This window comes from Diceros bicornis, chromosome X (assembly GCF_020826845.1).
Source record: "Diceros bicornis minor isolate mBicDic1 chromosome X, mDicBic1.mat.cur, whole genome shotgun sequence".
NCBI classification, from domain to species: Eukaryota; Metazoa; Chordata; class Mammalia; order Perissodactyla; family Rhinocerotidae; genus Diceros; species Diceros bicornis.
The window spans coordinates 109,837,746-109,862,192 of record NC_080781.1 but is presented as its reverse complement, the minus strand read 5'-3'; the positions used below and the strand labels follow the sequence as shown (position 1 = coordinate 109,862,192).

Here is a 24,447-nt window from a genome sequence, read left to right as displayed (position 1 = left end):
ATTTTAACATTAAAATGGCAAAATACTAATAGAGTAATAGGTTGTCTGTGCTTATACAACCAACCGCATATGCAAATCTGATATCCTTCTTTTGACATGAGGTGAATTAACTTTGCTACTATAAGGATTCCTGAATACTTTCTTGATCAGATGACACATTAAAACACTAACAACAAAACTCTGCCTTGGCACTTGGTACCAACGCCTTCAGTAAAGTTACCCCTCAATAACCTTGCTATAGACCTCAAGGCAGAGGTCTGCCTTTGAGAGTTTAGCAAGTTCTGACTTAAAGAGGCAGAATTTGACAAGTCACAAAAAATCAATTCATTTCACTATTTCTTTTTTTGGTGAGGAAGATTAGCCCTGAGCTAACATCTGTTGCCAATCCTCTGCTTTTTGCTGATGAAGATTGGCCTTGGGCTAACATGTGTGCCCATCTTCCTCTACTTTAGATGTGGGACACCTGCCACAGCATGGCTTGATAAGTGGTGTGTAGGTCCTCACCCAGGATCCAAACCTGAGAACCCTGGGGCCACTGAAGCAGAGCGTGTGAACTTAACCACTACGCCACCCGGCTGGCCATCATTTCACTATTTCTTAACAAGACAAGCTGGTATTTGGTTTGTGGTGTGAGGCCTCTATGAAGTTTTGCCCCTTGTTTCTTTTGGAATCCAAAAAAAAATCACTCAAAAGTCAAACTCTGAGTATTAAGCTAAAGTAAAGTGATTAATCTGGTTCTTTAGATTAAGGTTAAAAAAAAAAAACACCACATTATACTGGGTAAAACCATTTTATTAACTGACCAAAGCACTTCATTTTGTTTTCTGATTTGAGGTAAACCCATTAAACACAGTTCACAAGAAAACACAATGACTATTCAACTACAATCACAAGAGTTTGAAACCTCACTAGTTGTTCATATAATACTTTTACAAATTCATACAACTGTACAGTCTACTTAAGCTAAGTTTATTGTTAACCAAAAGACCAATATCAAAGACCTAGACACTTGACTACTACTCTTGCAGTGGCTATAGTTTTGTAACAACAGGAGAATCATTTTTCCTTATGAATATACTTTAAAAACCACTTGGCTACTGATGTGTAGTTTCCTCATTCTTCAGGGCTGGGTGTGAAGGCTCTTAGGAGCGCAAACACCTGTTCCTGTTCTGCATGCCCCTCTCTCACGTCAAATTGCGTAAAATAACTGTTGCCCCACAGTGAACATGGGGACTGGGAAGATAGTCCTACAATCTTCATGTATTTAGGTTTTTAGGCAAGCAAGCTGATTTTTTCCAAAGCTTTCTTTTGAATGTTCAGGTCCTGTTTTAATCCTCATTGTAGATGACCGTGTTAGTGAGGGCGTCTGAGTGTGCAAAGGAGGAAGAGGACATGATGATGTCTAGAAACACAGTAAATATATTTCCTCCAACTGAGCCCAGCTTTGAGATGTCATTTTGTTCCTGGCCAGCTCTCTGTAATCAATACCAAAACCTTGGGAACACTGCAGATTTGCTTTAGAGGTAGATAAAATAGAAATCATGCAGTTAAGTCAATTGAGAGATAAGGGATTGGCTGTCTTTATAGAACATCATGACTAAAAGTTGATCCTTTGTTCTTGGCGCTTGAAGGACTTTGCACATTTAACATTTCTACGTGTTTGGGGGAAATACCCAAGTCTTACCTGTCTCTCAGGAAAAACAAATTTAAATTCAGCCTGTACTAACTACAGATAAAACAAGAACAGTAATAATATTTGTATTACAGCACTGCAGTTCACTTTCTGGATCAGTGACACACAAACATATCATGCATTCATTCTAAGACAGAAGTTAATTTCATCAGTGTCACTAGTGATGTTAATTAAAAAAATTTACAGCAAGTTCAAAACTTCTCTAAATATTGAAATCACCATGTTTTAAAGACAGACTGGAATGTTACAAATGATTCTGCAAAATACAAAAATAGATATGCTTCCACTGAATGCTTTAATCATTTTTCCGAGCATTCTCATCTTTTGGTTCTTCCTCGTCTGAGTACACGGTGGGCTCCTCCCCCTCCTTCAGCAGTTTGCCCACATGATGATACTTGACTGGAGATAGAGAAGAAAACAAATAGTCATTCTCATGCTCTCTAGAAAATCACATTTCATTTTAAAGCATTTATTAGAGGCCTACAATCTACACAGCAATGTGTTTTCTGGGCTTCTTGAAGGATACAAAGGTGGTTTGTACCACAGTCCTTGCCAACAAGGAATTAAGAGTTTTGTTCAGAAGACAGAAATATAAAATGGGTAGCGATGTCTGACAATGAGTGTGCCAGGTAATGTCAAAATGAGTTGTGTTTGCGTGTAAGAGTGTTTAGAAGAGCAAGGGCTCATTCTGAGTTAGAAGGGTTGCAGAACAATTCATGGAGGAAGAATATGCTTTGGAAAATGTTTAGAAGGATTTGGGGAAGGAGGGATTTCCAGGAAATGAAAATACCACATACAAAGGCATGCAGGTGAGACTGAATGTATCTGGGGAGCAATAAAGAGACCACGTTGGCAGGAGTAGAGTAGGAGTAAGGTTTGCTAAGCAGTGTGGGGAAATATGAAGGATGTGAAAAGCCAGCCTGAGGAATTTGGACTTATCCTATAGGTGACAAAGGGCACTGAAGTTTATGACAAAGGAATGACACGGTAAAATTGTGCTTTGGCAACAATGGTATCATTGTGGTGTATAGGGCAGGTTATAGTATGGTGAGACCAGGAACAGGGTGACCAGGAGGCTAGCCATTAGATTCACATGTGAAGGAACAAGAGCCAGGAGTAGGGGGGGTTTCCATGGGAATGGAAAGGGAAGGATATGAGATGCTTTAGAGGAAAACTGGAAACATGAGTTAATGAAGTGAAAACTGGAGATTCCATGGGCCGAAATGGGGACTCTGGAGAGGAAGCCACTATGGAGGGGGGCACACGACAGGAGACTTACAACAAGGACTGGAGAAGTGAAGTTAGTATTGGCAAGAAGCAGGTCGCTGGAAATCTTTGAGAAAGAAAGTTCAATTGAATTGTAGGGATAGAAACCATACTGTAGGGAGTAAGGAGGTAGAGAGAGGAAATGAAGCAGTGATTAGGGACATCCACTTATTAGTTGTTTGACAGCGAAGGGAAGGAGTGATAAGTCTAGTGGATGGAGAGGGTATCGGGAGGCAGAATTTTCCCTCAACATAGGGGAAAAGCTCTATGTAGTTAAAGGAAGTGATAAAGGAGACAGGAGAGCACTGGAGGTGTTGAAGAAAACAGATTTAAGAGTGCAAACCAGATGCAAAAGACTTGAGAAGGGAGGGAGTCAGCAACCACCACCACAATGGCTGCATAGTTGCGGCCAAACTCATGCAGAGTTAATCATCTCAGTGTCCAAGGCCAAGAGGGCCTCCTCTCCTCTTTCTGAATATGGGTAGGAATTGGAGGAGTAATCAACCTGTTGAACCAGGTAACCAGAGCTGCTTTTGTGTGAAATGATCATCAGGAACAATCGGAACTTCCCTATGTGAACATATTACAAAGGTCCCTAGGGTGCCTGGGACTGCGAGAGACAAAAGCTGGGTGGCGCCTGAGAAACCTGCCTTAAGGGGAATCCACACCAGCTTTGAGTGTAGTGGAAGTGTCACAAAAGTATTTGGGGCTAGGCCTAGTTTAACGGGGGGGGGGGGGGAGAATCACACTTTTACCCTATTGATGAAGGCAAGCCCTAGAAAATAGAGGTCTGTTAGTTATAAATCACAACTCATTGGTTTCATATAGAAGAATCTATTGTTACAAAGGCATGCTTAGGATGCAAAAAATGAAGGACTATGTTAGATAGTTGAATTATGTTTTCAAAGTACAAAGACTTGCCTCTAGACATGAAAGCTATACTTAGACTGCTTGGGATCCAAACTCTAAAGGTAGAGCCGTATCAGGCTAATTATTAACCCAGAACTTTCTCTAAGTCAGCATTATTTTCAAACAAAATGGTTGGATTTAGCCAAAGGAGCCAGTAATATTGAACTGATTATAGAGAACAACAAATAGAAAACTATATTTTAAAGAAAAGTCTTCCTCAAAGAGATGGTCATGGTCTTTATAAACTGTTTCAAAGCTGGGAAAGATTATTATTCACATTCTTAGCAGTGAAATGTTGCTAAAGTGATAAACACTTAGGTTTGACAAAAGCCAATTCCTCAATTCTCAAAATTGAACTTAACCCCCATCCTTACTTTCCCTCAAAGACCTCGGCCCATAGCATAAGCCAGGAAACAAGTGTCTCCTTTTTCCTTTCTTTTTAAAAATGCAGACACCATTGTTGCTGGGCAGATTATAAGCATCATTTGTAGATGAGGCCTATAGTTAGGCTCAATTAGATTCAAAGAGAAGCTGTTTTGTAGAATACAAGTCTCCCATTCTTCAACAGAAATGTGGGCTGCTTTTAAACGGCAAGCTCTACAAGTGAGGGCTTATGAAAACCCCTGTTTCTGTAGCCAAGATGGCCACTCTCCTTTCCTCTACACACCATGCACCAAATCCTAGTGTGGAATCTATGCAAACCTCTCAAAAATTTAAAAAAACAGAGACCCAAGTTTCCACAGAGAACTAGCTAAAAATTGGTATGCAATCACAGCAAGTGACTCAGCACTGCTGCAATTACTTCTAGCCATGAACTTGATCCGTCCAAGATTCAGGAGCCTATCAGAATGCTCCCCAGTTTCAGGCTGCTTTCAGGCTGGTAATAACTATTGTACTGCCCTGAATCCCGTTACTGGTAGAAATTTGACCCAGGCACAATTTAAAAAACGCTTACAAGTGAACTGAGAGTCCCAGTCACTCAGGGTCTCCTGCTGGGCAGGAGTGAGGTCAGAAAGGTCATCGTACTCGTCCTTCAGCGCTTCCTTATCCAGGCAGAACGTGGCAAGGCCCCTGGATGCATCTCTTCCGGCAAAGACCCCATACGGCCCCTCTTTAAAAACAAAACAAAACCAAAGACCGATTCTTTATTAGACAGTCCATTTCTCTGTGGTTAATACAGAGAAAATGGCTTCTTTACCCACCCACAAACAAAGCCCCCTTTTTGAATATCAAATTCTATTCAGAAACCATAAGTGATGATGATACTTTGATCTTTATGTAGTGGACACTGAAAGACCTGTTGTCATTAAACTTTTAAATAACTCAAACTAAATCAAAATGTTAAACATTATCATCCATTTCCTGTGATTTTCAAATAGCTAATAAAAAAGTCATAAATGATTATCTCCTGGGGAAGTGGTAGGGAATGATCCAGGATAATAATACTGAATTCATGGATCAGAATTCAACTTTAGGACATTGAACCTGGAGCCTGGCTCTGTTCTAGGCAGTTAAGCTACACCAGTGAAAGTTATGTTTTCTTAAGATAATAAACACTAAGGCTTTAGTAAATGAAAACATTTCTTTATAAATGTATTCTGATGTGTTTTGATGAGTCGAAAGTATCTTATCAAGATCTTTGGTTGTGACACTGTATTAAAGATTAAACATGTGGCCTCTGCAGAAGAAATCATTTTATAAGAGTATCAGTGGTTCAGAAATCTATCCACATGTTACATAATCTTCACTGTCAATAACAAAGAGATACCAGAGAGATCAGCTGTCACTGTTTTTGGTGGGTTTGAAGAGAAGACTGTGAAAATACTAAAACTTTCATGGAAAAGAAGGCTGAATCAATACCCCAAAATAATTCTATAAAACATTAGAATGCTATTATATATACTATTATACTGAACTTTTGTCTGAGAGGTGAATCGTTTTGTAGGTACTTAAAGTGGATGTTTAGACATGTTTAAATATCGCACAAGTAAACGAAAAGAATCCAGTGTACTTTAAACAATGTGTTGTTTCCCCAAAGGTAGACTGAGTAGTAACCCTTACATTAAAAAGTTTGTAGGTAACCACTAGGCCAAGTATGAGAATGGATCAAGTTTCAATAGGGTATGGCCTGGTCACCTGAAACCTCAATCCACTAGGATTTTTTTTTTTTTTTTTACAAATTAGGCAAAATTGATGATCAATCTTTAAATGCAAATAAGATTCCAAAGAATAACGGTTGTTTTTGATCATCATTACATGCTACCATTTCCACTAAAGAAGGCAAAAAAAAACTTTCACAGTTTTCACAAATGTACACCGCTAATGGAAATGGTAGCATCTAGTACTTGAAAATAGGCCACTTATACTGGTTTGGACTTCACCATTTCAGAAATTATGGTCAGAGAATACTTAAACATAGTCTGAGGGGAGCATTAAGTCTTTGGAGAATATATATTATTCACCAGAATGTATATTCACTAGAACGTAAGCTCCATGACCAGAGATTTGTGCCTGTCTGTTCACTGCTATCTTCCCGGCACCTAAAAAAGTGCCATGCATAGAATAATAGGCACGTGAATGAATAATTTTTAGGAATCCCTTATAACATGAAGTATCATTTACATATGATGTCACATATTCATGGGCTCACTGGATGACAGTGCAGGGTAGAGACTTAGAGATCTCACAAAGGGCCATCCTTATCATTTTTCAGAGGAACAGTTAAGGCCCAGAGAGAACAATGCTTTGCACCAGGTACACAGCAGGTCAGTGATCCAACCAGACTAGAATCCAGGTTGCCTGACCCCTAGTTTTGTGCTCTGTGCACAGGCTTACATTCCTCTCAATGACTCTGCAAACTACAATCATATGATGGTGGCCCATGCACATGTTTTGACTACTTTATGGTGTAGCTCACTAATAACAGGTATTTACATGAATATGTTTATTGATAATGCCTCTAGGTGTGCCACTATAAGTGACAAATAATATAGGTGTGGTTTTCAAATTATTTTGACAGTTACATGCCTACAGAAAGTAGGTCTTCTAAATCGTCCACAAGGAAAAACTACTAAGTGGGAGAGTTCCTTAAGAACCTTCACATATCTGATTTTGATTAGTTGGACTGGGAGAGCAAAACAAAGTAGGAGTGAGGATGACCAGATTGCTGCCTTCTATATACTCGTCCCTCTCTCCAGACCAGCGGGGAGAGGGCACCATCGATGTGGACACACTCCCTGAGCTCCCTGTTTTAGAGGAGTCCATATTGGAGAAGCTAAAATCTCTTCCTCCTCCTCTCCAAATATTCTAGAAAGCAGGACTTTCCAAACCTGGCCGCTTCTCAAATTCGCCTGGAGGAGCCTGTTAAAATGCATATTCCTGGACCTCCCCCACAGAGACTCTTCCCTGGTTATGGTGATTAGGCCTGGAATCTGTATTTTTCCTTAAGCGCATCAGGTGATTCTGATCTGCAACCAGGCTTGGAAAAGCCTCATCTCCCAGGCCACTTCAAGCCTGCCCCCTCCAACAGCTCAGCAGTCATCCACCCCTCATTTCCCCTCTGGTTGGCTTTTCCTGAAATCCCCACACCCAGCAGCCTCCATAGCCCTACCCCTTTTGTTTCTCAGGATCCTCCCACTTATCCCTCCCTCCATTTTTAATTTTTTTTTTTGCCTTCTAGTCCTTTCTCTCCTGCTATAGACTAAAATACGTATTACCTTCTCATCTTGTCACATTCCCATTGTCCGCTACATTCAGCCTTCATTCCTCCCTCAATAAGCTCCCTTCCCCTCATGGAACCTCCCCTGTTCACCTTCCAGCTTTTCCCCGTCTGGCACACACAGCACGCACACACACATACCAAACACATGCCACACACATACCTGACACATGCCACATTCCAAGCGCACGCGCGCGCACGCACACACACACACACGCCTGACAAGCCACATACACCGAATACGCACACATACATCCCTCACTCACCACCACGCAAAATGCTTCTACCTGCTGCTAATCCCAACTCTGCTTTCTTTCTCCCACACCCTCACATTCCACCATGGCTACTCTTGGCGTCATCGGCCTTCTCGTCTTCTCCAAGGCTGGCCCTGCCTCCTCCTGCCCTCCCTCGAGACACCTTCATTTCCTTTCTCCAGCCCGATACCACCTCCTCCTCCTTCCAGGAACCCCCAAACCCGATACCTTCGAAACTCCCATAATACTGTGCTCTGCTGTGCCCACCCCGCTTCCAGCCTAGCGATCTCACCCACCCACCCGCGGCTTAAGCGCTTCAGCCCTCTTCCACCACCCCCCATCCCGGCGCTGGCGGCGCGGGCCGGGAATCTGCGTTCCCCACTGGCCCGCAGCCCTTCTAGAGCGCCCTGTGCCCCTTGCCCACCCGGGGAGCCGCCCTGCCACGACCGCCTGGCTCGCCGCCTGCCCGCCCTCCCTGGCTCGCCGCCATTCTTCCCCTCGGGGGCGCCCCGATCCCCCCTCGCCTCTCCCAGATCCAGCCCCGCGCGGGCGCCCCCTCTTTTGTCTCGGCGCCCCGCTGGCCGGCCGCCTTACCGGGCCCGTAGAACTTGCGGCCTTTGGTCACGTCGAACACCTTGCCGTTGATGGCCATGAGTATGCGCGGGTCCTGGACGCCGTCGAAGCGCCGCAGCTCCGCAGGGGTGAAATCGCGCCGCTTAAGGCGGGGCAGAGGGGGCGGCTCGTCGTCGTCGCTGTCGCCACCGGCCGCTGGCTGGTCCCCGCGCACTATCTTGTAGAGCAGAAAGATGCAGAGGCCGAGCAGCAGCAGGTTGAGCGGCGATGTGAAAATCTCGTGCAGCAACCCGCCGCCCTCCAGCTCGCTCGGGTCGGCGCCTGTCGCCGCCACATCCTCGGCAGCCATGATCTCTGAAGCAAAGGTTGGGCCGCGCTCGGGAGGGCTCCGGAACTAACTGCTTTCTCCTCCCTCTCAGCGAGCTAGTGGCGCGCAGGGCTCGGCGGACAAGGGACTAGCCAGGGGCGGAGGCGGGGCCAGGCGGGACAGAGGCGGGGCCTAAGTGGGCGGGGCCTCCCAGCCCCGCCTCCTCTGAAGCCGCCCATGCGCCCGGCGGTGCTCAGTCCCGCCTCGCCCACCTCAGGCCCCCCAACTTGCTTCGGGATCGTGGCTCCCCTCCCCCCCCCCCCGGGTCCCGCCTCCGCCGCCGCCGCGAGAGCGGAGTCAGCTCCTCAGCTCTACCTGCGAGGCCCCCGCCCCCACCTCACGCCATGCTCACGCCATCCTTTGGCTAACAGCAACGCAGCGCGCGGCCTTCCTCCTCACCCGCGCTTGCTCCCCGCACACCGACCCGCTCCGAGAGCCTTGGCTTTGCCGGGCACTGTCTGAGGCCCCCTCCGCCACCTGATGCGCGCCAAACACCGACTCCATTTCTCTTCAGACTTCTCCCCCGCCTTCCATTCCGAAGCCTCCTCTTTTCCTGGCCATCCTTCGGGACCACGAGGCTGTCTTAGGAGACAGGAAACTCACTCCTCGAGCTCCTTTTTCCACCTTAGAGACCCAGACTACCCATTTTCACCTTGGAAACCCCCATTCGCTCTCCTTGACCACCCTTCTCTAATCCCCAGATACTGTGGGGCAGATACTCCCGGGATAGCTACAGTCAGTGCACAGGCCCCCGTCTGACAACCCTCCCCATATCTGGGGAAACAGATCGGATCGCCCGATTTACTTTGGGTTCATACTCGGAAAACTAAACCCTTTTGCAATCACTGATTTGCTCAGTCCCAAGGCATCAGCAAGCAACGTTCTGCTGTGCTTTTTTTTTTTTTTTTTTTGCCTCAGAATAATAACCAAAGTTTCTTTGGCAGCATTCTTCTATTTGAAGTCTATCGAGCTACCCTTGGCAGTCACAATAACCCTGTGCCAGAGCCCAGACGAAGGCAGGAGTTTGGAAGGATCCTAGATTTGCTCCTTTCCTCTCCTAGGTATTTCATCTGGGCTTTGATGTGCTGACCGAGGAACGGCTGTCTATACCCTTTAGAGTCCTAATCTGGCCGCCCTCTTTATTGTGGCAAGGGAGGGGAGCGGAAGCAAGGACAGAGAGAAGGAGAAAAAATAATTAAAACCAAGCCATGCACACATCTGCAGCCCAGAGCAGTACTTTTCCATCAAGAGTTCTGTTCGCTTGCGCATAATATACTCCCCCTCCCAACATGCAGGAGACTCGAGAGAATTGGCTTCTTACTTCAGAATTCTAAAAATTTCTGGCACAAACTGCTTCCATCCCTGCCCCCAACCCCATCTTCTTAAATCATTTAAAAGTGCGTATGAGCTGAACAAACTTTAAATCGGGCCCACACATTTTTTTTTCACAGATCTAAATTTAGGATTAGCTGAAATGGCCCTTCCAGATCCTTTGTCAAACCTCTTCAATTTAATCAAGGGGAAACAGGCTCAAACTGAGGGCACTTGGCTGTAGTTAGAATCTAATTATCTTTAAAAAAATGTGTATGGTCAAGACATTTTTAAAAACCAAAAACTTGTGAAAAAATATTTTCATTTGCAATTAATATGACAAAGTGTTAATATCTTTTAAGAGCTCGTTTTGACTGATAAGAAAATCTGTACAATTCTAGTCAATAAATGGGCAAAAATAGAAATAGGTAGTTCACAGAAAAGGTGATACCAATGGTGAATAAGCATATGAAAACTGTTCAGTCTCGCTCTCAATGAAAAATGGAGAGACCACTGGGGCCTACCACTTTCCTATAGGAAAGATAAAAGGAAAAAAAGGATGATATACAATGCTGGCAAGCGAGGGGTGAGACTCTTGTACACTCTTGGGGGGAGTAGAACTTGGTATAACCTTTTGTGGTCCATAAAAATATTTTCTATCCATTAATCCCACTTTTAGAAATCTACTCTTTGGTCCAGTCATTCCACCTCTAGGAATCTATCCCAAGGAAACTCTTAGAAATGCAAACAAAAATTTCATGACTAAGTTGCTCATCAGAGAATCATTTGTAATGTGGAAAAACTGGAAACAACATAAATGTTCAACTTTCAGAAATAGCTAATTATTCCACTTGAATTGTGACAAAGCCATAAAATGGTGTATGATGCAGCCATTCAGACATTATCATGACATAGGAAAATGCTTATGTTTTAGTCTTGAGAGAAAAACAGGATACAGAACTATACAGTGTATGAACTCAACTATGTGAAAAAAAATGCGTGCAAGGAAGCATGCTAAAATGTTGACTGTTATGATTGCTAGTTTTTTCTTTATCCTTTCCTACATTTTCCACAATAAGCACATCTCGCTTTTAGCCTCAGGGAAAAAAATGGTTTATTATTTCTTGTCTGAAAAAATGTAGAGTGGTAATACATGACATGTTCATCATACTGAACTTAAACAATATGTAAGTATATAAAGTAAAAAAATGAAACTCATTTCTCCCTCTCCCAGCACCCCAAGCAGTTTTTAAATAGGGCCCACACATTAGCAGTTTGCTTGATATTCTTGCAGACGTGAAACGCACACACACACATAGATTTTTGCTTTACAAAACTGGGGAAATTTTAAAATAATAAATGATTCATCAATTTTTTTCTAATAAAGAGAGATACAGTGAAAAATAATAACAAGCCATTAGCTCCCACCCAGATAACCTCTGTTGGAACGTTTTAAAAGTCATATTTGTTTAAGGTTATAAAATTCAAACTATGGAAAGATACAAAAGGTAAATTAAATGCCCTCTCGTCACCCCTGATTCTCTCTCCTCAAAGTTAACCACTATTATAAGTAAGGTAAATGTCAGAAAGAGAAAGACAAATACTGTATGATATTTCTTATATGTGGAATCTAAAAAAAAAACCCTGAACTTGAAAAACTAGAGAGTGAAGTGGTGGTTACCAGGGGCTGAGGGGTGGGGAAATGAGAGAGATGTTGTCTAAGGGTATATACTTCCAACCCGTAGATAAATAAGTCCTGGAGATCTAATGCATGGTATAGTGATTATAGACAACAAAACTGTGTTATAAATATTAACCTTATTAAGAGACCAGATCTTAATTGTTCCCACCACTAGAAGAAATGATAATTGTGTGATGCAACACAGGTGTTAGTTAACACAACAATGGCTATCATAATGCAATATAAATGTATCAAATCAATATGTTGTTCACCCTCAACTTACACAATGCTATATGTCACATATCTCAGTTTTAAAAAGTGGGGGAAATGTTTTTATGGAGGGCTGGGGGGATTTATAATTTTTCTGTTATCACAGTCCAGTGTCCTTCCTGTTACACATCTGTACTCCCTTGGAGTACAGTACCTTGGAGGGGTAATGGATTAAAGGAAGTCCTGCTTCACACAGAGGGTAGGAAATTTGTGCAATTTAAAACCTCAAGAGCCAGCCCTGATGGCCTAGTGGTTAAAGTTCAGTGCCCTCACCACTTTGGTGGCCTGGGTTTGTTTCCCGGTCGTGGAACCACACCACCCATCTGTCAGTTGCCATGCTTTTGTGGCGGCTCACATAGAAGAACTTACAACTAGGATATACAACCATTTACTGGGGCTTTGGGGAGAAGAAAAAAAAAGAGGAAGATTGGCAACAGATGTTAGCTCGGGGCAAATCTTTCCCTGCAAAAAAAAAAAAAAAAAAAACCTCAAGAAGTGATACAGCTTGAAAATATAAATGCTTTCAAACCAGATTTGATGTTAAATAAACTGGGCTCTTAGGTAGCACTGGAATGTTGAGATTATTGAAGAAAAGCCTCCCACCATTCTGGTTCATGTCACAATACTTGGTGGAAAGGTCTTGTCCAGAAGGGCAGTTCTCAAGTTCTCTAGAAATAAGAAATGTGCTCCTGACTAAAAAGCCCTCTCCAGAAAATGAGAGTTGCATTATATCCACTGTTTGGCTTCAAATCAATTTCTTTCTTTCTTTTGCTGGGAAAGAGTCACCCTGAGCTAACATCTGTTGCCAATCTTCATCTTTGCTTTTCCTCCCCAAAGCCCCAGTGCATGGTTGTGTATCATAGTTGTAGGTCCTTCTAGTTCTTCTACGTGAGCTGCCACCACAGCATGGCAACTGACAGACGGGTGGGATGGTTCCAGGACTGGGAAATGAACCCAGGCAGCCAGAGTGGTGAGCACCAAAGTTTAACCCCTAAGCCATCAGGGCTGGCTCTCAAATCAATTTCTAAAGCCTATGTACTTGACCTGTGGACTACTTACTGTATTTCCCAACATATATATTGTCTTTTAATGTTTCCAAACTTCCTGCCTCCTTTAAATTATTTTCAAAGGTTTTAAAGAGCTTTTAAAGAAAAATAGGACAATTGGCTGATTAGCTAGAAAATGTGTGGGAAGCAATTCAACCTCGCTAGTAATCAAATAAATCCAAAGGGACATAATAACAATGTACCATTTTTCATCATTCAAATTACTGGAGCGTTCTTTTTTGCCTTTTGTTTCTTGAAGCTTTTTAAGAATGGAAACACTTCGTGTTGGCAAGCACACAGCAAGACAAGCACTCTGCCACAATACTGGCAAGAGTGAAATTGCTAGAATGAAAGATTCGTTTCATTCACTGATGTATTTCAAGCCCCTAGACCATGTCTGCCACATAGTAGGCACTCAGTAAGTATTTGTTGAATTAAATTATATTGTAAGTGGATAGGGCTTTTATTGTAAGGCTTTCTAGAAAGCCCTTTCAGCAATATGCAACAAGATTCTCAAATTATTTGTAGCCTGTGACTAAGGAATTTAACTTCTAGAAATTTTTCCTAGAGAAGTACTCAGAGATGTGAACAGAGATTTGTATAGAAAAATCACAAAGCACGATATATGGTAGCAAAAAACTGGAAACCATCTAAGTATCCAAAGATGCTCCCCACCTCACCTGGAGTAAAAGCCCAGTGTCCTTATAGGAGCCTACAAGGCCCTACAGGATTTGCACTGCCCCACCCTACCCTTATCTTTAGCACCTTAGGACCTCAATTCCCACTTCCTTCCCTGGTCACTCTACCCCAGCCATAGTGGCCTTCTTGCTGGCCCTCGAAAACCAGGCATATTTCCAGCCCAGGGCCTCTGTACTTATGATTCCTTTTGCTGGAATGCTCTTCCCGGATATCCTCATGGATCATTCCTTCACTGCTTCCAAATCTTGAAACACCCTCCCCCACTCTTCGTCCCCCTTCTCAGCTTTGTTTTTCCCCATCACAGTTCCTGCTTCCTAATATACAATGTCATTTACTCACTTTTTTGGTTATCTCCTCCAACTTGAATATAAGCTACATGAGAACAGAGATTTTGTCTATTTCCCTCACTGCTGTATCCCCTGTTCTTAGAACACTGGCTGGCATATAGTAGGTGCTCAATAAATATTCATGGACTTGAACTGATTTGAATACAGAATCTCATTATGTTAAATAGGTATGCACAGAAAAAATGTGAAGGAAGTATACATAAAAGTTACTAACAGTTATCTCTGGGTTGTGAGATTATGGGTAATTTTTGCTTTCTTTTTTATGCAGTGAGCATAAATTACTTTTATTATTGTGAAAAGCAATACAAAGTTCAAACTTTTAAAGGATAAAAAACAAAACTCCAAAATTTCCAACTATGTCTTAAATAATAGAAGTGTATGGATTCCACATTTTCCATTTCAGAGACTAGAGTAGGCAGCATTTGGTGCTGAGATTTTAAAGAGACTCAAAAGGGGCCTGCCCATCTACATCCACCTGACCATCCTCTCTTGAGCTCCTACTCTGTGCTAGGCTCTGTGGTAGATGCTAGCAAGGCAGGATCTCACTGCTTAGTAAGGGGAGACAGAAAGCCAAAAGGTTATAGATGCTGTGATCGTGGTCTGCCCATGGTAAGGGGGAGGTAGGCAAAGGAGGGATGGGAGGTCTGATCTAGAAGGGTTCATACAGGTGACATTTGAGCTGAGTCTTAAAAATGTTCACCAGGTGGACAAAGAAGCGATGAGTTTTCTAGGGAAACTAGTGGTTCTCAAACTTTAGTGAGGATCAGAATAATCTGGGGAGGGGGGAGGGTACTTATTAAAATGTCTATTCCTGGGATCAACCCCTAAAGATTCTGATCCAGTAGGTCTAAGGTAAAGCCTGAGAATCTGCATCTTTAGTAATAGCTAACATTGTTTGAGCGAGCCCTGGTGGTCAGGAAACCACACCACTCGTCTGTCTGTTGGTTGTCATACACTGGCAGCTGCGTGTTGCTGTCATGCTGAAAGTTATGCCATTGGTATTTCAAATACCAGCAGGGTCACCCATGGTGGGCAGGTTTCAGTGGAGCTTCCAGACTTAGACAGACTAGGAAGAAGGACCTGGCCACGGACTTCCAAAAAAATTGGCCATGAAAACCCTATGAATAGCAGTGGAGCATTGTCTGATACAGCCCCGGAAGGTGAGAGGATGGCATGAAAAGGCCAGGCAGGGGTCCTCTCTGCTGTACACAGGGTTGCTGGGAGTTGGAATCGAATCATGGTACTAATAACAACATTGCTTGATCACTTATGTGCCAGGCAATGTTCCAAACCCTTTGGATGGAATAACACATGTACTCTTTTTTTTATTGAAATATATTTGGCATATAACTTCGCATAAATTTAAGGTGTACATGTTAATTTGATACATTTATATATTGTAATATAGTTGCCATTGTAGCAATAATTAGCCCCTCTATCACATCACATAATTATCATTTCTTTTCAGTGGTTAGCTAACTCAGGTACTCTTCATAAAACACTGTGAGGCAGGTGGTCTGTGGGGCAGACTCTGTGGGGCCATCCCAGCCTCAGAGCTCCTTGTGGGCTTGACTGAGGGTGTGCTGTGACTACATTGCAGCTCAACTTCTCTCTCTGCCCTAGCCTGCTTCCTTGCCTCACCCTTCAGGTGTAGAACCCAAGAGCACTCCCCAATAAACTTCCAATGTACTAACCTCCATCACAGAGTCTGTTTTCCCAGGGAACCCAACCTAAGGCTCTAACCTTTCATGATCTGGCCTCAGCCTACCTGTCCAGCTTTATCTTTCTATTTCCTCCTTACCCTCAACACTCCAACTACCCTGAAGCTAGGAGTGACATGGCCAACATCACAGCTAACATGTGTATTAATTGAGTGTTACAAACACTTTGCACATATTGCCTCATTTATCTCTCACAATGAATTAGGTTCTATTATCATCCTCTTTTTATAGATGAGGAAACTGATACACAGAGAGGTTAAGTTACTTGCCCAAAGTCACACATTTAGTATGAGGCAGAGCTGGGATTTAAACCCAGAAGTCTGGATCCAGAGCCCAGGCTTTACATGAGGTCATTTTGTTTTTTAGAAGTATCGTGCTGATAGGAGCACTGAGGATGCATTGGAGGGGTGGATACCGGAGCAGGCACGCCAGTGAGGAGCCTTACCGTAAATCAAGGTTGTGATAGTGAGGACGTAAATACAGGGATGAATATGATATATGTCAAGGAGTTGGATGGTACAGGGCTTAGGATTCCTCCTCAACTTCTCCCATTCTCTCTGCATCCAATCTATGCCCCAAACCCGTGCTTGGATGAGTGGGTAGATGGTATATCATCCTCCAAGAGGAGGTATACAGGCGGCAGAGCAAACTTGCAGAAAGGACCTTGTATTCAGATGGCGGTTGTGTCTTGAAGTGTGCTTCATGCACTAGCAGCACTGGCATCAGCTGGAAGCTTGTTAGAAATGCACAGTCTTGGGCAGTCTCCCAGACCTACTGAATTAGAATCTCCATTTTAACAAGACCCCCACATGAGTCACATGCGCCTTCATGTTTGAAAAGCGCAGGCATAAGGAACATGCTGGTGGAGATATCCAGTAATGTGTTCAGTTAGATATTTGTGCTTGAGGCTCAGGACAGAGGTCTGGACTGGAGAGATAAAGACACAGGCTGGAGATACCAGCCTGTGAGTGGTAGTTGAAATCACTGACGCTGAATCTGATCGCCAAGGAGTACAGAGGGCAGAGGTCTCACCAAGGCTCGTTGCACAATGTGCTGAGCCAAGGTTGAAAATCATTGGCCTTGATGATTAGAACTGGCTTGAATGCGTGTTTATTTGACCTTCACATTATGTTAATTTTTAAAATATTAGACGTAAACACTTAACCAAAAGCTTTTTACATAAAAGCCATATTTCTGACTTCTCTTAAAAAGTCTGGAATTAGATGCCCTGTGTGGCGACAATTGGCCAGAACTGATTGGCAGCTGCCACCTTCAGAGGCCACTTCTCCGGACTGTATCCCCAATGCTGAGACCAAATATCAGTTGTCTTTTATCATGTTTACTCTGTTTTTGTAAATAGTAAAGAGGATGGTCAAATATTTTTTGTATCCATGACTCTATTGAAAGTGGAAAATGAAAAGATAGTGAAAAGGGTTACTGTCCCCCTCCCCCGCCAAAAAAAGGAGAGAGCATATTTCTTTGTGAATTTCAGCACATGCTACATTGTCACACATCTACCATCCTCGCATTACTCATTTATATTACTTGCCTGGCATCTACAGGTTGTTAGCCAGTTGTAGAGGGAAAAAAAGGGCCAAGATAGAATCTTGGGGGAAGATTATCATTGTTGGGATAGGTAGAGGAAGAGGAACCCACCAAGGATATTGAGAACAAAAACTCCCAACTTAGAAAGATGACTGGGAGAGTGTGGTCTGGCAGAAGAAGCAAAGAGAGAAGAGAGAGTTCCCAGGAGGGAGAGGTTCACGATGTTGAGTGCTGCAGAGGGATCAAGACAGATGAAGACTAAGGAGTAAGTTGGACTAGGCCATTAGGAAGTCCCAGGTTGCCTATGCCAGGGTCCCTTTAGTGTGGTGTGAGAGCGGCAGAAGCCTGGTTCCAGTGGCCTAGGGAGTGAGTGGGATATGAAGATTGAGGAGATGTATCTCTCAAACAATAAGCTTGAGAAGCTTGACTAAAGGGAGCAGGGATGGAGGCCAGAGGGAAGTTGGATTTCTTGGTTTGATTTGTTTTTCTGAAAGCTATAATAGACTCAGGCTGCAGCGACATAGCTAGCAGATGCTTAGAGGGTGAAAATACAGGAGAGAGGGGATATTAACCAACCTTGTGGCGGGAAGTGAGACAGGAGAGGATGAAATCCAAAGGACAGGTGGGGGGATCGTACCTTGTCCTTTAAGAGGAGTGGGAGAGTGGGGCCCGCCTGGTCACCAGGTGGTTAATTTTGGTGCACTCCGCTTAGGCCTGGGGTGGCCCAGCTTTGGTTCCCGGTGTGGATCTACACCACTCGTTGGCCGTGCTGTGGCGGTGACCCACATACAAAATAGAGGAAGATTGGCCACAGGTGTTAGCTCAGGGCAAATCTTCCTCACGCAAAAAAAAAAAAAAAGGAAGATTGGTGACAGATGTTAGCTCAGGGCGAATCTTCCTCAGGAATAAACAAAAAAGAGGAGATGGAGATATATGTGGGGACCTCAAGGTTGAGGGAATTCACACCTGACGGCCTCAATGTTTTCCATGAAGTGAAAGGCACAGGTCAGCTACTGGAAGAGTAGAGGGGGAGGGGAAAGGGAAGGGCAGGGATTTGAGTGTTGGCCAAGGTTAATATTTCCACCATTCCCTCCATAGGGGCTTTTAGAAACAGGAAGAAACAGGAGAAATACAGGCATTATGTTGCCTAGGAAACTCAGTGGTTTGCTAAAGCAAGAGTAAGTTGTTTTCAATCTTATTAACCCCTTCATATCCATTGCCATCTAAAAGAGAACTGGTGAGTAGGGACAGAAATGGAAAGAATTCTGCTTCACAGGGCACATAGTGGGCATCCTCTGTAGCCTAGGGAAAATAGGGGGGCGGGAGTAGCCCTGGGACAAGAGACTTAAATAAAATGGGAGGAATCATCAAATAAGTGGCAGGCAATAAGTTGTCAAAGACAAATTTCCCCTATCTCCCTATGTTTGCGTCCACAGGCACACACAGACACACATGAACACACATATACACTCCATACCTCTGCATGTGTATAGGTATGAGCTTACTATCCCACCAACTGGAAAGATCTACAGTTAAAATGTGGGAATTATATTTTTTTTTCCTGTGTGGCAAGATAATCTAATTAACTGTCTCCTGTTTTCTCTGCTGTAGGTTCATCACTAAATAAAATTTATTTTCTCTCCCTTGCTCAATCTTCCACAAAGGGTGGCCGGGGCTTGTGACATGGAGGTTTGGAATTTGCTGGCCCAAGGAGGAGATTAAAGAAGGCTTTGTTTCCAAAAAGTCTAGGTTATCAAGAGCTTAGAGCTGGACTGTCTGAGAGCAGAGACCTCTGAGGGTGGGAGGAGTGGAGGGCAGGCCAGCCTCAGAGAGTACTAGATCCCCTGAGCATGGGCACGTACTGGGGAGGGAGGCAGAGTCTCAGAGTGTCTGGATCTATGCCCTAGTCTCCTTCACTCCCCAGAAGCCCAGAGCAGGAGGTGTATAAATTCTACTGAGGGAGCTTTTCCTCCAGACTCAGTTGTCCTCCTCAAGCTGATGCTGGTTCATCATTCTTGGCAACTTGAACATCCAGATGGATGACCCATCCCACACCCTGGCCCCCCACTTCCTCGATATTCTTCACCTCCAACCACCTTTTCCTCTACCCCACATTGGAGACCCTCTCTCTTGGCCACACACTAGACCTTTTCAAAAGCCCAACCTTGGTGAAACCCAACTGTCCCCCTATTCCCTAACTGCACATAAACTATTGAACATTGCAGCAGAGAGCATGGTACTGTACTGGCTGGTCTCACCTGAAAAAATCTTTTTCTAGCAAAAAAGAAGTAAAACTGTTTTTATTCACAGATGACATGATCACTTATACAGAAAATCTAATGGATTCTACAAATAAGCTACTAGAACTAATGAGTGAGTTTAGCAAGGTTGGAGGATACAAGATTGACATATAACGATCAATTTTATTTCTATGTAATAGAAATGAACAATCAAAAATTGAAACGAAAAAGATACCATTTACAATAGCATCAAAAATGTGAAATACTTAGGGACAAAAAGGTATATATATTCTGTGATTCCATTTGCGTAAATCTCCGGAAAATATAATCTAATCTATAATGACAGAAAGCATATCCGCAGCTACCTGGGCATAGGAGATGGGGGGGCGGGGCTCAATGGAAATTTTTTTTTTTTTTTGGTGAGGAAGATTAGCACTGGGCTAACATCCATTGCCAATCCTCTTTTTGCTGAGGACGGTTGGCCCTGGGCTAACATCCATGCCCATCTTCCTCTACTTTATATGGGATGCCACCACAGCATGGCTTGACAAGTGGTGCATCGGTCCACGCCCGGGATCTGAACCCGCAAACCCTGGGCTGCTGAAGTGGAGCGCGCGCACTTAACTGCTACACTACTGGGCCGGCCCCTCGCTGGAAAATTTTTGACCATAATTCACAAATGGACAATGGTGTCCAGCAATTATACTACACAGCCATAGTCCATTCTCTCTCCCACTCTCATTCTCTGGGAGCACTCTATCATACCATCTCCACTCTTTTCAAACCTCCAATATCCCCTCTCTGTTCTCATTCTCAACTGACCACCTCGCGTTTTATTTCATTAAGAAAATAGAAGCAAACCCACCAACCCATATCTGTGTCTACATTCTCTGTTTTCCTTCTTGGTACAGTGCAGAGTGTCCTTCCTCCTGTCTAGGGCCCTCCCCTTGGACTCTGCATCCATTTGCTTCACGTACTCTTAAGACCTTGGCTCCCACAGTTATCCTCTCTCTCTCTCTCCTGCCTGTTAATATCATCCTCTCTACTTGATCATGCAAATAAACATGCTAAGTGTTTCTTGTCTTTTAAAACCCTCTCCCTTGATCCCAGACCTTCCTTCTAGCTACTGCCCCATTTATCTGCTCCCTGCATATCCAAACTTCTCAGAAGGATTGTCTATGTTCACACACTACCTCCACATCCTTGCCTCCCATTTTCTCCCCCATCCACTCCATTGGGCTTCAGCCCCCACCGCTCCTTCAAAGCCATCCTTGTCTATGTTCCCAATCCCATGGATATTTTTGTAACCTTGACTCACCCTGTCTGTCAACAGCCTTTGACGGTTGATCACTGCACCTTGAGATATTTTCCTGACTTGGCTTCCGGGATAAACACTCTGATGGTTTTTCTTCTTGCTCACTGGCTACTCCTTCTTAGCCTTTGTTACCATTTCCACCTCTTTTGCCAGACTTTTCAGTGTTGGAGTGCTCCAGGTATGTCCTGGGCCAGCATCTGTTCTCACACTCTCCCTAGGTGATTTCATCCAGTCCTATGACTTAAAATGTTATTCATATACTTATGACTCACATATCTAAACTATTTACCCTGGTCTTATTCCTAGACTCCAGACTCTCTATACAATTAGGCACATCTGATGTCAGCAGGTATCAGAATCTTTACATGTCCCAAACAGAACTTTGTATTTCATCCCTGTATTAGTCAGTGTTCAGGGGTAAGAAACAGAAACTGTTCAGTTATTTTGAAAAAGGGATTTAACACAGAAAATTAAATGCTTACAAAATCATTGCAAGGGCTGGAGGAACTGGGCTGTGGAAATGACTCCCAGGATTCTACACTAAATAGACCCACCAGGGGAGCTGCAACCTCTGCCCCAGTCAGGAAAGTGGACGATCAGGAAGCCTCCACTAGGACTATTGACTTCGAGAGTACAACACCATAGCTACAATTCAGGGAAGCTGAACCACTACCACTGCCACCATAAACTGCTTCCCAACATCCATGAAACTTTTGCTGAGATACAGGAACACTGAGTTGGGTTGCCACCATTACTGCAACTGTCTCTTGACTGTCATTTCTCTTTCTCTCTCTCCCTCTCCCCCCCCCTCAAATGCACACACACATACACACACACACACACACGCCCCAGCTAATATATGACACTTTGTATGTGCAAAGCACTATTCTAAGTTCTGTTGTTATATTATCCCCATTTTACAGATAAGTAAACTGAGGTAGAGGTTAAGTAAGTTGCCAAAGGTTATATAGCTAGTGAGTTGTATATGCAATTATCTGCCCTGCTTTTATCTCTGAACATTCCTTTGTCAGACTTTTCCATGTAGCTAAAACTCTTCATAGGCATAATTTTAATGACTGCATAAGATATCATCGTACGTATTAACCATAATTTATTTAACCATTCCTGTATTTGCATATTTAGGATTATTTCCAATTTTTCTTTTTGAACAATAACTCTGCAATGAGCACTATGTATATAAATTGTTGCCTATTTCTGATCATTTCCTTAGGATAAACTGCTTAAAATTCAACTCCTGGGTCAAAGGCTATGATGATTTCTAAAAACAGGATTATTGGGTCAGAAGTTGTGAATATTTTTAATGCAGTTGGTGTGATGGTTGATTTTTTGTGTTGACTTGACTGTATCATAGGGTGCTCAGATTGAACCTTATTTCTGGGTGTGTCTGTGAGGGTGTTTCTGGATGAGATTAGCATTTGAATTGGTGGACTCAGTGAAGTGGATTGCCCTCCCCAATGTGGGTGGGCATCATCCAATCCACTGAGGGCCTGAACAGAACTAAAAGCAGAGGAAGGGAGGATTCTCCCACTTCCTGCCTTCCTGCCTGAGCTAGGACATCAGTCTTTCCTGTCATTGAACTGGGATTTACACCATCAGTGCTCCTGGTTCGCAGACCTTTGGACTGGGACTGGAATTACACTGGGTCTCCAGCTTGCAGACAGCAGACTGTGGGAAATCTCAGCCTCCATAATCACGTGAGCCAATTCTTATAATAAATCTCCGTATATATACACATACATATATATATATCTCCTATTGGTTCTGTTTCTCTGGAGACCCCTGACTAATATCCTTGGGTATACTAATGGATATGCCAACCAGAAATATATGAGAGTACTCATCTCCCTGTGCCCTCCTCACCTAAACTAGGCATGATTGTCTTTTCAATTTTTTTGCTATAAATACGTTCCGTGTAATATTTACATCCTTATACTAAAAAAAGCATTCTTTTTTCCTGAAATTTGAATTTGACTAGGTGTCTTGTATTTTATCTGGCAACCCTCCCTGAGGTGGATATTTAAACCCTCTTCTTTTTTGAGATAATCCCTCATTGTGAATGTGGAAGGCATGGCCTCACCTCCCACCATGGAAACCAAGGGCAGCACATATTGCCTCTTCACATGCCCTGGGCAGCTAGGGCACCAATAGGGGATCCAGGCTCCCATCAAAGACTTTGAATCTTGAGAGATGTATACAAAAAGTAGCAGTTTTGAATTCATTTATAGAAACTGCATCTAGCAGAGGCCCCAGTAGCCAATGTTGGATCAGTGGCGGCCAGAGGCGGCAGGGTTTTGTGGTGGTGGTATCATAGGTGTTGGAGGTAACTGTTGCCAGTGGTGACATGCTAACCAAGCTGGTCCTATGGCAAGACCTTAACTGGGGTCCCCACTGCCCAGCCTCCCTTGCTTCCTGTCCGTTTCCCTAGCCTGGTTCATCTGCCTTCATGTTGATTCTGTGAAATGCTCAATAATTTGCTTAATTCAGCCAGAGTCAGTTTCTGTTGTTTGCAATCAAGAACTCTGACTGTTATAATTACAAGCCCAGATAGACTAGAGAAAAATTGAAATCATGATAAGATATTTCCGAAAAAATTTGTATTCCTAAAAATAATTCTTATTTTTTTAAAGATATTTTCCCAACCAAATGACTGTTGCTTGAGGGATAAATTTGGAATTTCCCAAAATAAGCACTAGATGGCGCTATGAGGTAATATATTCTTGAGTGTGGCGCGTGCCGAAATAGGTTTAAGAGTATCAGTAACACCATCAAGGGATCCATCAACAGAAACAGAGTGCCTAATATGTGCCAGACACTGTGCTAGGTGAATTAGAGAATGAACTCATTACTTACAATTAATAAAGCAAGTACGTTCATTACCCACATTTTGCAGATGGGGAAACCATAGCATATTCAGGTTAAGTAACTTGGCCAAGGTCAGAAAATTAGTTAGTGATGAAGATAAGATTTGAATCCAAGAAATCTGGCCCCAGAGCCTGTGGTCTTAACCTACACGCTCTACTACCTCTAATAATTACACTATAGCTCGCATTTAGTGATTTTGAACCAGGCATTTTTAATTTTTTGTGTGTGTGAGGAAGATCAGCCCTGAGGTAACATCCGTGCTAATCTTCCTCTTTTTGCGGAGGAAGACCGGCTCTGAGCTAACATCTATTGCCAATCCTCTTCCTTTTTTTTTCCCCAAAGCCCCAGTATATAGTTGTACGTCATAGTTGCACATCCTTCTAGTTGCTGTATGTGGGACGCAGCCTCAGCATGGTCAGAGAAGTGATGTGTCGGTGCGCGCCCGGGATCCGAACCCCGGGCCGCCAGCAGCAGAGCGCGCGCACTTAACCGCTAAGCCACGGGGGCCAGCCCGAACCAGGCATTTTTCATAATAAGGTCATTATCGCCATTTTACAGATGAGGGAACTGAGGCTCAGAGAGGCTAAGTAACTAGTTTATGTTCCACAG

The 24,447-nt window shown here is 43.4% G+C and overlaps 1 protein-coding gene across 1 annotated transcript; it reads right to left on the bottom strand.

Moving 5' to 3' along the window:
- Positions 1-771: 771 nt before the first annotated feature.
- Positions 772-8,836, bottom strand: PGRMC1 (progesterone receptor membrane component 1). The gene is made up of 3 exons (XM_058536591.1): positions 8,435-8,836; positions 4,824-4,979; positions 772-2,092 (listed from the first exon to the last, which is right to left on the bottom strand). Exons 1-3 carry the CDS (start codon positions 8,760-8,762, stop codon positions 1,989-1,991), a joined length of 588 nt encoding a protein of 195 aa, XP_058392574.1. The 5' UTR covers positions 8,763-8,836; the 3' UTR covers positions 772-1,988.
- Between the last annotated feature and the right edge of the window lie 15,611 nt (positions 8,837-24,447).

Bases quoted from the DNA above. Each gene is read 5' to 3' on its own strand.
- PGRMC1 (XM_058536591.1), bottom strand. From the start codon at position 8,762: ATGGCTGCCGAGGATGTGGCGGCGACAGGCGCCGACCCGAGCGAGCTG. The intron at 4,980-8,434 runs GTAAGGCGGCCG...TTGTTTTTAAAG, and splicing joins CCGCAAGTTCTACGGGCCCG to AGGGGCCGTATGGGGTCTTT. The intron at 2,093-4,823 runs GTAAGCGTTTTT...CTCTATCTCCAG, and splicing joins CTGGGACTCTCAGTTCACTT to TCAAGTATCATCATGTGGGC.